This window comes from Urocitellus parryii, chromosome 1 (assembly GCF_045843805.1).
Source record: "Urocitellus parryii isolate mUroPar1 chromosome 1, mUroPar1.hap1, whole genome shotgun sequence".
NCBI lineage: Eukaryota > Metazoa > Chordata > Mammalia > Rodentia > Sciuridae > Urocitellus > Urocitellus parryii.
The window spans coordinates 211,018,232-211,031,745 of NC_135531.1; the positions used below are offsets into that span (position 1 = coordinate 211,018,232).

Consider the following 13,514-nt stretch of genomic DNA (forward strand, 5'->3'; position numbering starts at 1 on the left):
TATTCCTTTCTGCTTCTGATTCGTTATTTCATATAGTATCTAACTTCTATTAAATCTGATAATGATTTCTTTTCCTGGTACCAGGGATTGTAAGAGGTGCTTAAGCAGCAAGCCACATTCATACCCTGTTTTATTTTTTTGAGACAAGGTCTTACTAAGTCACTTATGGCTTTCCTAAGTTGCTGAGGCTGGTTTTGAATTTGTGATCCTCCCAAGCTGTTGGGAATACACATCCAGCTTTTTAAAAAGATCTCAGGGTTTTTTTTAACGGGGAGATGCGGGTACCAGGGATTGCACTGAGGGGTACTCAATCACTGAGCCACATTCCCAGCTCTATTTTTATTTAGAGACAGGCTCTCACTGAGGTGCTTAGTGCCTTGCTTTTGCTGCAGCTGGCTTTGAACTCCCTATGCTCCTGCCTCAGCCTCCTGAGCCGCTGGGATTACAGGAGTGCGCCAACACACCCAGCTAAGATTTTTTTGGACAATGATCTTTGATTAATTTTTATCTGTTTTGTTGATTGCTATTTCCTCAAATCTTGGTAGTTTCTAGTTTATAATAATGCCCATATTTTTCCCCCCCATACCATGCTGGTGATTTAATCAAGGCCCTTGCACATTTTGAGCAAATATTCTACCACTGAGCTATATCTTTAGTTCTGCAATAACTAATTTTTGAATGAATCCTAACTTTTTTTAATCCACTTGCTCAAGTTGAGATAGTTGCTTTTTTATATTAAAATGTTAATATAACATTTGTTACATTTTGGATCAGGAATGTCCCCCAAAGACTCATGTGTTAAAAGCTTGGTCCAGTGTGGCACTAACAGGAGGTGGTGGAAACTTTAAGGGGTGGCCTAATGAAAAGTCTTTAGGTCATTGGAGGGCCATGAATTTGAAGGGATTTGGGGGATTCTGGCCAATTTCTCTCACTCTCTTTTGAACCCTGGCCATGATGTGAGTGATTATACTCTGCCACTTGCTTATCTCATGATGTGCTGCCTTGTCCCAGCCACAGTGTCTGCTGCTAATGAACTGGAACCTCCAGAACTGTGAGCCAAAATAAACTTTTCTCTTTATAAGTTGATTATCTCAGGTATCTTTAATAGTGATGGAGCACTGACTAATGCAACAGTTATAAAGGTCTTTTTTAATATGGGAACAAAATACAATTCTTCATCTTAATTCCCAGATAATCCCTGTAGACAAAAATAAATAAGTAAAATGAACATAAGTGATTAATCAGAGATTTCTATCATTCTGGAAAGGAGAGAGACAGTGAAAACCTTTTCCTGGCTTCATTCAGTTTTCTGAAAGTCAGTAATCTTCTTTAAGTTCTTTACATAAAAGTGTATGCTTTTACTTACACATGTTTGTCCTGTTACAAAATTTGCAGTAGAGTGGTCACATGATAGATATTGTTCTATAGTGTGTCTTGTATATTTTATAACAAAATAGATAGGTTTTTAAATAAGAAATATGTACATATATATCACCTGGATATAATATTTTCAAAACAAAAAGACCTTTTAATCCTAAAAATTTAGCATTAGCCTTAGAACCCCTCTCCATAGATCATTAAAGTGTTAGATCACAGCTAAGTCTGTTTTGGTCCAAAATGTAGTAAATGATTTTTCTTGAGAAAAAATAGTATTTTTATTGGTAGCACTGTGAACTACAGCCACTGTATATGGTGTTGCTGAGGAGTGGTCCACAGCCTGGCTCCCATTCTGGCTCTGTTGCAGATGAGTCTCTTAGCTGTGGACTGTGGCCTGGAGTAAGGGTTTTTTCCTTTTTTTTTTTTAATCGATGACCTTGAGGCAAGGACAGCTCTGGCGTACCTCAGGATTGATTTTCCTCTCCCCATCAAATCATTCTCTTGGGTGGGGTCAGAAGATCTCAGACTGAAATGAGTCTCTGGCCTCATCAGTCAGTCACGCTCAACAGTTGTGACTTGAGGTTCTGACCAGGTCTGCAAGGACGAACCAGAGCTGGTATGAACCTTCTAGGGCTGCCCTGCACCGGGCTGAGGAGAACTTAAGACCCAGAGTGGCAGTTGCAGCCTGATTAGTTTGGCATTTCAGAGTTTAGTAGCCATTGATTTATCTAGTATAGGATGGTAAATCAAGAATGAAGGCTGTGCTGTGTATCTTGTCAGGCCATTTTCCAAAGCATCTTTGTGTCATCTGTAAATTTTGTTTTAACCTTAACTAATGTTTTACATGTAGAATTATATTGCATTTTGGTAATAGCTTTCTTTTTTTTTTTTTTGGCAGGGGGTGGCAGGAGGAATTGTTTCAATTTCAGAAAAATCCATAATACAGAGATCAGTTTCTTAAAAGCACTCTTTAAGTTATATAAAGAATAAATCTGTAATTTCCATCAGAATTGTGGCTAGGTGCTCTTCCCAAAGCAGCGATAATATACCAAATTACTAAAATACATAAAAATAATCTCCCCCTTCTTCCTACTGAATCTTTTTCCTGCTGACAACAGATCAATTTTTTTTGCATATTGTGTACATACCGTTAGCTCTAACACTGATTGCTAAGTAGTTAACAATAAATTGATTTCAGTTTAACTAAAGGTACTTCAGGAAAGCAATGGTCTGCAAGAGAAAAATGTTCATTACCTTTAATCCTCGACACACACATAAATTAGCTAGCTTTTCCCTCTGATGTCAAATGAATCATTCAAATTGAAACGAGACCTGTGCCACACTGCATTGTATGTACCATTACTATAGTTGATACCGTTATCGAACTTTAGTGTGACCTTGCAGAATTAATCCTTCATAGGAAAACAAACTTTTCTTCCCTAAGGGAGAGTATGAATTAGGTAATTTAAAACTAATGAAAGATATTTCCAAGTGGATTCTTAAATTTTTATACCATTCATTAATAGCTTTGTCTTCCCTCTGTGCTTATTAATTTTATGTTTGACACATATGTCTTCACTTAAGCAGTTGATTCTCTACAGGTTCCAGTTACGTGTGTGTTGGTAACCATCACCTTCACCCTTTAAACTGCTTTTATAGCACTGAATTTTTTAAAGGATTCAGTAGCTGTGCTTTGCTAACTGCATTTCTTATCTAGATTGTTGAATATTAGAATTATTTAAGTTTTTCTGGTTCATTATTTTAGGTATCTATGTTATTGGTCCATGAGATGGTTGCACCTAAATTATATCAGCATATAATTTATTTCTCAAATGTTGGAGTATGAAATTCATTATTTTTCTTCAATTATGTACTGTTTACAAAATTAATTGCTTGATCTCTGAATGTGTTAATTACCAATCTCAAAGTAATTTATTTACTTAAGGATATATCACTCATGATCAAAATAGGTACCTATAATACTTGTGATTAACTATGTTTTAAGATTTTTAGAGTTTTATAATAAATACAAAGAAAAAAGGGTATAGTCATATTTAGAGTTCAAAAATACTCAATATTCAAAGTTTTTTATATATTTAAGTGAAAGTAGTTTCCTCCAAGTAACATTGAGTGAAGGTGAGAATCTTTGCTGAAGTTCTAAATGATTGGCACACTTCTTTGGTGCTGTTTGGATTTCCAAAGTGGAAGATTTGTGTCCATTCTCTCTCTCTCTTTTTTTTCTTCTCACTCTTAAATTTTCTTTCTTTTTTTTTATTAGATGCTCAAAACATTACAATGATCTTGACATCATACATTTGATTCAAATGGGGTATGAATTCTTATTTTTCCACGTGTACAGATTGCAGTATCACATTGGTTTTACAGCCACGTTTATATATACAGCCATACTAGTGTCTATTGTATTCCGCTACCCTTCCTATCCCCCTCCCCTCCCCTCCCCTCCCATCACCTTTCTCTACCCACTCTACTATGACATTTTTCTCTCTCTCTCTTTTTCCCCCTCACATCATCTTTTATGTAATTTTGCATAACAATGAGGGTCTCCTTCCATCTTCAGTGCAATTCCTCTTCTCTCTCCCATTCCCATGATTCTCTCAACAGTTTTTAATGGTAATCTTCTTCTCATGCTCTTCCTCCTTGCTCTGTTTTGAGTCAACCCCCTAATATCAAAGAAGACATTCGGCAATTGCTCCTTAGGGATTGGCTAGCTTCACTCAGCATAATCTGCTCTAATGCCATCCATTTCCCTGCAAATGCCATGATTTTGTTATTTTTTAGTGCTGAGTAATATTCCATTGTGTATAAATTCCACATTTTTTTTTATCCATTCATCTATTGAAGGGCATCTGGGTTGGTTCCACAGTTCTGTGTCCATTCTCTACTGTGCCTTGTAGGATAAGCTCTTGGTAGTGATGCAAAGACAGAGGAGATATGACAGGTTTTTATGGGCTTGAGGGTTCCTTGCCTGAAAGATTAGTATTCTTTGTAGTTAAATAAAGGAGATACATTTAGCTAGGCTGACTGTAGATATTTTTTTCTTTCATTCTTTCTTTCTTTTTTTTCCCCCTGCCAGAGGCACTCTACCACTGAGCTATATCCCTAGCCTTTTTTATTTTGGGACAGGAACTTGCTAAGTTGCTGAGGCTGGCCTTGAACTTGTGTTTCTCCTGTCTCAGCCTCCTGAGTATGTGACAGTGTACCTGGCAACTTCATTTATGTACTAAAAATGTTTTTTATTTGTTTTTAAACAGTTGTTAGCATCTCATTATTAAACATTTGAATCAATCTTTTAAAACAATTTTTAAAGAAATTGTAAAAATAAAGAATTGACTGTATTGCCTTTTAAATTTGTGTGTGTGAGGGATTTCTTGATATTGGCTCAAATCAAGTAAAATTGTTTACTTTTTTAAGAAATCGCATTACTATAAGCTAAAAATGTTAAATGAAATACTTTAACACTGGTTTTATATAAGAATTCGGTCAAATTGAACCAGGTATCTGAATTGAACTACTGTTCTGTTTGAATATGATGCTTTAAAACCTTAACTTCTCCGTATTTCTTTGAATGGCTAATGAATGCATTAAAACAACAGTTTGTAGTGATAAATTCAATGGGTTTTGTTAATATTTATTTACAGTTGCCCATTCTTTCAAATATGTTCTATAATTGGTTTTTAGATAATTCAGAATATTTTAGTGAAAAATTTTCTTTAATATTTGGGAAGATTTTCTACAATCTGTCTGAAGAGGCAGGCCTGGACCCTGATTTAATAGCATAACAGTGTCTTCTATTTAAAAGATTTTCATTGCTAAGGTGTTCCTCTCCCTTTGACCTATCCTAGGACATTTTTAGTTATTAGTAGAAAGCTGAGCTCTTTTCTTCTGTGAGCACTTCTTGAGATTTCTGTAACCTTGAAATAAGGTAAGAAATCTTATATTTGGTGAAGTGGCACAAGTTCATCTAGGCACAAAGGAGTGAAGAACTTGATGATTACATTTTAGTTTCTAGAAACTTAGATTCTTCACTTTCTTATGTTCTTCTGAGACCTTCTACTGAAAGATGTGCCAAATGTCAAATGTCCCAGTAAAATACTTTTCACAGACTCGAAAAAAGGTTGAAGAGCTATTCTTAATTGACCATAATAAAAGAAATTATAGGCATTTATCCCACTGACATTATCTGATGTGAATGATCCATGGAGTATAAAAACCAAAACAATTGGAAGTTAATTAACCTTGCATTGTTGAGGTGGGGAGCGCTGTTCTGCTGCAGAAGAGGATTATTACATTTGCTTGGTACTTTTTTGTTACTCATATATTATTTTTTTCCTTCTAGGAATTTCTGGAGTAGGGCAGTACAAGTAATAGTTCGTGTTTTGTTGGCTTATTTGAACATTAGTAATTGAAATCATTTTTATAGAAGACAGTAATATAAAGCTTCTGCTAATTTCTTTTTACCTTAGCCCAGAGAGCATGGGACTTCTTGACCCAGCCACCAGTGATGGGCGAGTTATTTTCTTCTTACCCTGGCAAAAGATGACTATTGCTGGCACTACTGATACGCCAACTGATATCACACAGCACCCTATACCTTCAGAAGAAGATATCAACTTCATTTTGAATGAAGTGCGTAACTACCTGAGTTGTGATGTTGAAGGTATGTGTTTCTTTAAGTTTGACCTCTCTTTGATAGCTCTGAAAGCTTTCCAGCTTTCACTGGAATTGCCTTGTCTCCTGACTGACTCATCTTCACCCCTGGCCTATTATAACCCAACTTGCTGCCTACTTCTTCTACAAGATTTATGAGGACCAAATTGTCACATAATAAAAAACAATTGCCTTTTCTTCTCTGCTTTCTGCATTCACTAAAAACCCATGCAGTTCATTTCTGAAACATTCTAATAGCAAGAAGGGAGTGCCCCACTCTAGTTTAAATGCGCATACATTTCCAGAACAGTCCAGCAGTGTTTGAATCACTGTTTAGTTCTATAGCTTGGGAAGTCTGATTTTAGAAATAGGATATCCATAGGAAATAATTAAGCAAAGAAATGAAAAGGTACAAGTACATGTTCTAATAAGCTTTATGGTTTGTATTTTAGTTTATTTTGTGTTGCTATAACAAAATAGCTGAGACTATGCCGCAGTCTGGCTGGGCAAAGTAACGGGGGGGGGGTGTGGGGGGGTGTGGGGGAGTGGAGGGGTGGGGTGGTGGTGACAGGCAACTTGTGAAGGTTGATACAGTGGGAGCCGCTTTATTGTAGGACAGTAGAGGTATATATACATTACTGAATACACAGCTTGACTCAATTTAGCATCATCCAGTTACAGCAATCAGTCATTAAGGAATCCTCATCATCTTCATAATTATACACAGCTTAACTTAATTAACATCATTGGATACAGCAGTCAGTCATTAAGGAATCTCCATCATCTTAATGGCTCACTGGCATTACTTCTCAAACCACACCTTCTGGCAAAGTGCCAGGCGCCATCTTGACTTGTCTGTGGCCCTCAACAAGACTGGATGCTTTCATTAAGAGGAAAAAAAAAAAAAGATTTATTTAGCTCACAGTTTTGGAAGCATGAAGTCCAAGATGGGGCCACCCCATCTGTTTGGCCTCTGGTGACTATCTCCTGACTATCTCACCACAAGATAGATAGAATCCCATAGTAGAGTACAGATGACAAAGCAGGAGAAGGGACAGAAAAAGGGAGAATAGGAGAGGAAGCAAGAAAATAGGGAGGATCCAGTCTTGCTCTTTTATGACAACTTTCTCTTGGGAGCTCTCCTGGATTGGTAGCCTAATCCACTCTATGATACTGACATTAAATTCTTTCATAAGGGTGGTCACAATGCTGCCATCTTCCACTGGGTCAAGGGTGGTCATAATGCAGCCATCTTCCATTGGGCCCACCTCTTAGAGTTCCCACCACCTTCCAATACTGTTACAGTGGGGACCAAGCTTCCAGCATGAACTTTTGGAGAACAAACCATATTTAAATCAGAGGAATCTGTTACTGTGTGGAAAGTACAGCGAAGCCAAAGTTTACATCTTTCCAGTTCTTACCTGGGTATTTAACTTGGTTGTCAAAGCTTTTAGTCCAATGATTTTGTATAATGTCTATTATTTTTCCAGGGTAATTTCAAAAATTCCCCAACATTATCCTTCTGTATTTCCAGTCTCAGTTACTAGGCTCACCATTTACCCTTCAAATCCACATGTCTTGTTTCAGTTCAGTCATATTCAGGGGTGTCCTCTATGGTAACTCTTCATCTTAGCAAAACATTCACACTTCAGAAACCACCCCCTGCTAGGCACAGCAGCCCATGCCTGGCTAACTTTTAGTGAGGCCCTTTGCAACATAGAGAGAACCTGTCTCAAAATAGAAAGCAGGGTTGTGGTGCTGGAAATGTAGCTCAGTGGTAAAGTGACCCTGGGCTTAATCCCAAGTACCAAAAAAAAAGAAAAAACAAAAACAACAACCAAAAAAAAAAAAAACCCAAACACCTCTCTCTTCTCATGGGTCACAGTGCTACTATATCACAACATGATTATTGCAATAGTCCAAGATGTATTCTCACTTGGAGCTCCTTCAGGATAAGGATCCTTTTTTTTTTTTTTTTTAACTACAAAGCTTTATTATCTTGCTGACATGTTACTCATGATAGTTTTAAATTTAAAAAGTCAGTTATAGATGCTTCTGGGATTTTGATATTGGTAACAGCTTAAAAATTTTTCCTATATTAAAGCAGATGGTTTAACATTTTGGAAAAATAGTCCATGTATTTATATTAGCTATTTTATAATGCTGGCTTTATTGAAGGACATGCGGCCACCATTTTAGTATGGATGCAACTCATTGGCATCTGTAAATCCTTTCTCCTTAAAGGATTGTGTGTGTGTGTGTGTGTGTGTGTGTTTTCTCATATTTACAAACAAAACAAACAGCTTTGAAACATGGTTCAGGTTGCTCTCTTACTTTACTTTAATCAATTAATCCATACAGTATAACTTAGTTGCTTCTACTCGAAAATAACGGATATAATTTCACTCTGAATAGAGTCTTTTTATATATTTGCAATAATAATATAAATATATTGAAATCTACATGGATAATGTTTTTTTATATGGGGTCTCATTATGTTAACCAGGCTGAATTTGAACTTGCCATCCACTTTCCTCAGCCTCCCTAGTAACTGGGATGACAGGTTTGTGCATCATGCCCTGCATGCATGGCTAATGTTTATACTTCTCTCTCTCTCTCTCTCTCTCTCTCTCTCTCTCTCTCTCTCTCTCTCTCTCTCTCTTATTTGAGAAGTAGTTATGCCTTGTTTAACATGCATATTTAAATATTCAAACCACTTTGCAATTTTATATTGATACTTTATATTTACTTTGAAAGTTTAGGAGGAGCTTCAACATTTGGGTACAGTTGTATCTGATTCAGTGCATTTATTATTGATAATTCTACTTTATTGTATATTAAGCTGTGTATAATTGTTGTTTAAAGTAGGTTTCTATCTGGGTCTTAAGATCAGTAAGTTTAGATTGTTAGAGAAAATATAAATTAATATTAACTCAGTTAATATTAATTAATCAAGAAAATATAAGATTAATTCCCAAGTCTTAAAGTTCAAGTGCAGTAAGGATGTGCAACCTAACTGCTTACACAGCTGAGAAGCTGAATATCCTGGATGCAGTGGGGTCCTAGAGGCCACTGTGCCCATGTGTGGTGGGCATCTCCACTGGAGGAGTGAGCCTCAGGCTCTGATGGGGACTGAAGGATTTTGAATCTGTCCATAGATAGAGAGAAGACTTGGATTACCTGGTTAGTTCATAGACTGCTCTTCAATTAACATATCTTTTGGTAGTCAGGGAATGGGTGAAACTAACAAAGAATTATTGTTAATTCTGATATTTGATAAAGAGGTTAAAATTATTACTTAAAAATTACATATCAGATGTTTTTCCTGGCAGCCTGGGACATCTTGAGAGTCAGAGTCTTCCGGGTAGCAAATATCCAGGGTGAAAGCAGAGGTAACAGCTCTGTTACAGATGTCACTTGTTTCCCTGTGTGTACCTCCTATCACATCTTCACTATATATAAACCTATGCTTTAAAAAATATAATTGACAGTGGTTCTATGCCTTTTTTAAAAAATTAATTGACAGTGATTCTTTGTAGCCTTTTTTTCCTTATTCTAGTTCACGGATGGCCTCATATTTGAGGAATTCCACTTTATCTTGATAAAAAGTGTCACTTAGCTGACTTACGTCCATGTCTTAAGATGACACATTTGTATATTTTCACCAGGAATCTCAGTGAAACCTGCAATTCTCATCTATACTAATGAGATGTGAGAAAGAAACACAGCTTCAGGCACCATTCAGTCATTTGATTACATGCAGTTTCTACACATATTTTAATATTTGCATTTGTATGTTTTATTTTTAAGACTGTGCTATTATTCAGTGTGTCTTATGCAAGACACTCTGCTAAGCAAACATATTGCCTATATTATTCCTTTGTTCCTTATTAACAACCTTATGGTGTATATTTTCCAAGTCCCACAATGGTTAAAGAAACTGAGGCCCAGAGACATTGTTTTCTTTGTATAGCTAGTTTTAGAGCCTCAACATGAGCATAAGTCTCTTGCTAATATGCTCTTCTAAATACTGCATAGTATTCTGATTAGTAGTTCTGAATTTCATGATGTGATACATCTACTAGGGAGTAGATTAAGTCTGTGAATTCATTTAATGGAAACCATTGGACTCCTCTAGAATGATAGGGACCTTTGTTCTCTATGGCCTTATTTGGGTTTGAATGTTAAACTAGAGAGGTTTTATATCTTATAACTATTCCCTTGGGCAAACCAGTCTTCTCCAAAGATTTAAAAATCAGAAGTTTGGTTTAGGTCCTGACTTTGAAATGGTTTGCATTCACCAGGTTTGAAATAATCATTCTAAAAGGATTTATTAAATGGATAAGTAAAATTCTGACAACAGTTTCTGAGCCTCCCCAAATGGCTATATCCTTAAGAGAAAAAAAAAAAGTGTCAAATCTTAACACTCCATGCTGTTCACAGCAGCTGCCACACTTCTGCAAAATGCGACAGAACAATTCTGCAAAGCGTTTTGCCTGTTGGGAATAAGACCATGTCTTCTTTTACAATTTAGAAAGCCTTCCATTCACAGGCTGAATTTTCTAGATTACTTGTTTGTTCTTTTCTGAAACGGGTAATTGATAGTTCTGCAGTTCGTATTGAGTTAGGAAGAAAAATGATCTTTTGAAAAATGTATCATTAAGTCTGCTGTGTAGAGGTTAATCAGAAGGATGCAGTGGTGAGACTAAGCTATGACTTAACTGGATTGAGAGAGACAGAAGATTTGCCGAGTGCTTTATCCATGTAGTTTTTCTGGAGTGCTTTTCTAGGCAGCATCTCTACTTGTACACAGGTTTTCACATGTGCAATTAGTAGTGTTTATAGATTGCCTGTTATTCAATTAACAACTGAGCTGGCCATATCAACTCACTGCAGGCCTGCCTTTCCTCTGCCAGAGATTGTACCAGGGTTATCAACTTACACAGGCTTGGATGTCTTCCAGCTGTTTAATTATAGTGTCACACGCTTTGCTTTTTCTAGTTTCATTAGTTTATAAATGTAATATGGTATCTTATTTCTGTGATTAACACTTCATTTCAGCAGGTTAAACATGCTGGTAGAGAAGTATTGATCTCTGACACTATTTCCCCTGTGTTCGCTTAGATATTTTCACATGGCTCTTATTGATTTTTTTTGGAAGTGGCAAACATGAGAAAGAACACCCCAAAATGTATGCCTAAATAACTAATGTGTAGCAAAACCACACATTTAGCTCTTAATTGTCACTTACTGTGGGCTTCATTTTCTACTAATTTTAAAACTAACACTTGTCCTGCCAAGTATATAAGTAGAAATTTTAATTATAGTTTAAAACAATCATATCATCCTTAGGTTTTTTTTTATCCAGCTGTGAAAAATATTTGTTGAACTTTCCTTTTTCTATTTTACTCTTCATATTATGCTATAGTAAAAACTGAATGAGTTATCACTAATTAATAAGAATTATTCTTAAACTTCACAGGAGAAGGGCTGTTTGACTTTCTCACTGCCTTTTGAAAATATTGCCAAATACTATTTTACATATTGAAGGTACTTCCTTCTCCCCCCATATTGGAAAATTTGCACCTAAAAATTCACTTAATGCCATCTGAGTAGTAAGCTAATCAGTCTTTAACGTTGGTTTCTTCTTCACACTTATTTAAGAATAGTTTTATTTCCTTTCATTTTGTTTGCTGTATAGCATTTTTATTTTGAAAGGGAATACCCAAATGTTTAAACACATAGTATTAGAAACCTTATATAAAACCTATTGGCTCACAATCACAAGTTTTCTTGCTTTTGATTTTGTAATATAAGCTATTATGATCTGACATAAAAAGTTCAGGGACTGCTTTAATATTGCACATGAAATGTATTGATAACTCTACATGATCTTTTATTTGTTGCAATATTTGGGATATTGAGAAATGTTAGAATTGACATTGCTGAAGACTTTCAACCTGGCAAGAAAGAAAAGAAAAGAGAAAAATAAGAGAAAATCTTGTTTAGCTATGTTGGCAGTATGAAAACCAGTAAAATCAAGATAAACCTTTGAGCTCTGAAGCATGAAAGCCCTAAGTTATTGTATTTTGTTCTTGTTTCACCATGGAGTGTTAAAGAAGACCATGTTTTCTACCTATTCTTGGGTACACCTATGTGGTACACCTGTGTGGAAGGACGAGTTCCTAGGCTAGGGATATAGCTCAGTTGGTAGAGTGCTTACCTTGCATGCACAAGGCCCTGGGTTCAAATAGAACCAGTTTCTGGATGGGTTTCTAATACTATGTGTTTAAACATTTGGATAAGAATTTGGGGGGTTGCAATACTTTAATTAAGTAGAGATATCTTATTTCTTTGCATTCATGAGATTAGTAAGAGAGGAGAATAGCTTGAAATGATAAATATAGAACATAGGTGACAGTAAATTGGAGGTGAAGAATCCTTTCACAGCAGATTTTATTCTCTAGAGGAAAGCTAGTGCAGTCAGATTTCAATGAAGGGATGCTCCACTAGAGATGTGGGCCAGGTGGCCATAGTGTAAGTAACTAGCTTGGTAATCTATCTACCAGGATCAGTCTGAGGTCTACTGCATGGTGGGGTTTTTCCTAGGGCTGCCCTGGGAAATACGCTAGCTATGAGCTAATTGTGGCTCTTTTAATTTACATTAGTTAAAATTAAACGATATTTGAAATTTAGTTCCTCTGTCATGTGAATCACATATCAAGGGCTTCATAGCCACATACCTCTAATCACTAGTGAATTGGGCAGTGAAATTTCAATATGGAACATATTAGAACATCCCGACAGTTCTGAAAAGTCTGTGGAACTGTCCTGTCCTTCATAATCTAGAGATATTTAAATATACTGCAGAGAAGGAAATGCTCAGTTGAATGCGGTTACTGAATTAGTGGAGGGGTTTAGTTGTTAAATGAGACAAAAACATTAAGTAACTTATAAAAGAACTCCAGATGTAAGAATATTTCAGAGGAGATTAGTATAACTAAGTGATTCAGCTATATCTAAAATGCATGACCCTTATTTTTCTTTATTCTACCACTTCCAAGTAGGTTTCCCCCATAGTTATAACATAGCTGCAACAGCTCCAGGAAGAATTAAAAGATACAATAATGATTCTTTCCCTGTCTACTGCTTTTGAATCTCTTTCTTGAGTAAACTTTATTTAGGTTGAACACTGTATAGGGCTTCCACTATGGATAAAGAGGCTGCAAAGAGAGAAATCTGTTAGTTTGGATAGTTGCTATTTTTATTTAAGGGATTGGAATTAGTGTTTCACATTTTTATCTGGGCTATGCCCCATGACCTTAAATAATAGCTATGGCCCTAACCAGTCATTACTGAATAGGAGTGGTGGGGAGGTACAAATTTGAATGCCAGCAGCAAATAGCATTTTGAATAATCCATATGAATTGTTAAATCTCAAGATTGGGAAGGAACTGATATATAACCTG

At 36.1% G+C, this 13,514-nt stretch overlaps 1 protein-coding gene across 7 annotated transcripts in view; it reads left to right on the plus strand.

Annotated features, from left to right (window-relative positions):
• Positions 1–13,514, plus strand: part of Gpd2 (glycerol-3-phosphate dehydrogenase 2) — a 153,809-nt gene that overhangs the window by 122,383 nt on the left and 17,912 nt on the right. For all 7 annotated transcript variants that reach the window (XM_026401474.2, XM_026401475.2, XM_077802606.1 and 4 more), the window contains one exon: positions 5,862–6,055. In XM_026401474.2, the coding sequence (XP_026257259.1) occupies positions 5,862–6,055 (194 nt within the window). The remainder of the gene's footprint in view (positions 1–5,861; positions 6,056–13,514) is intronic.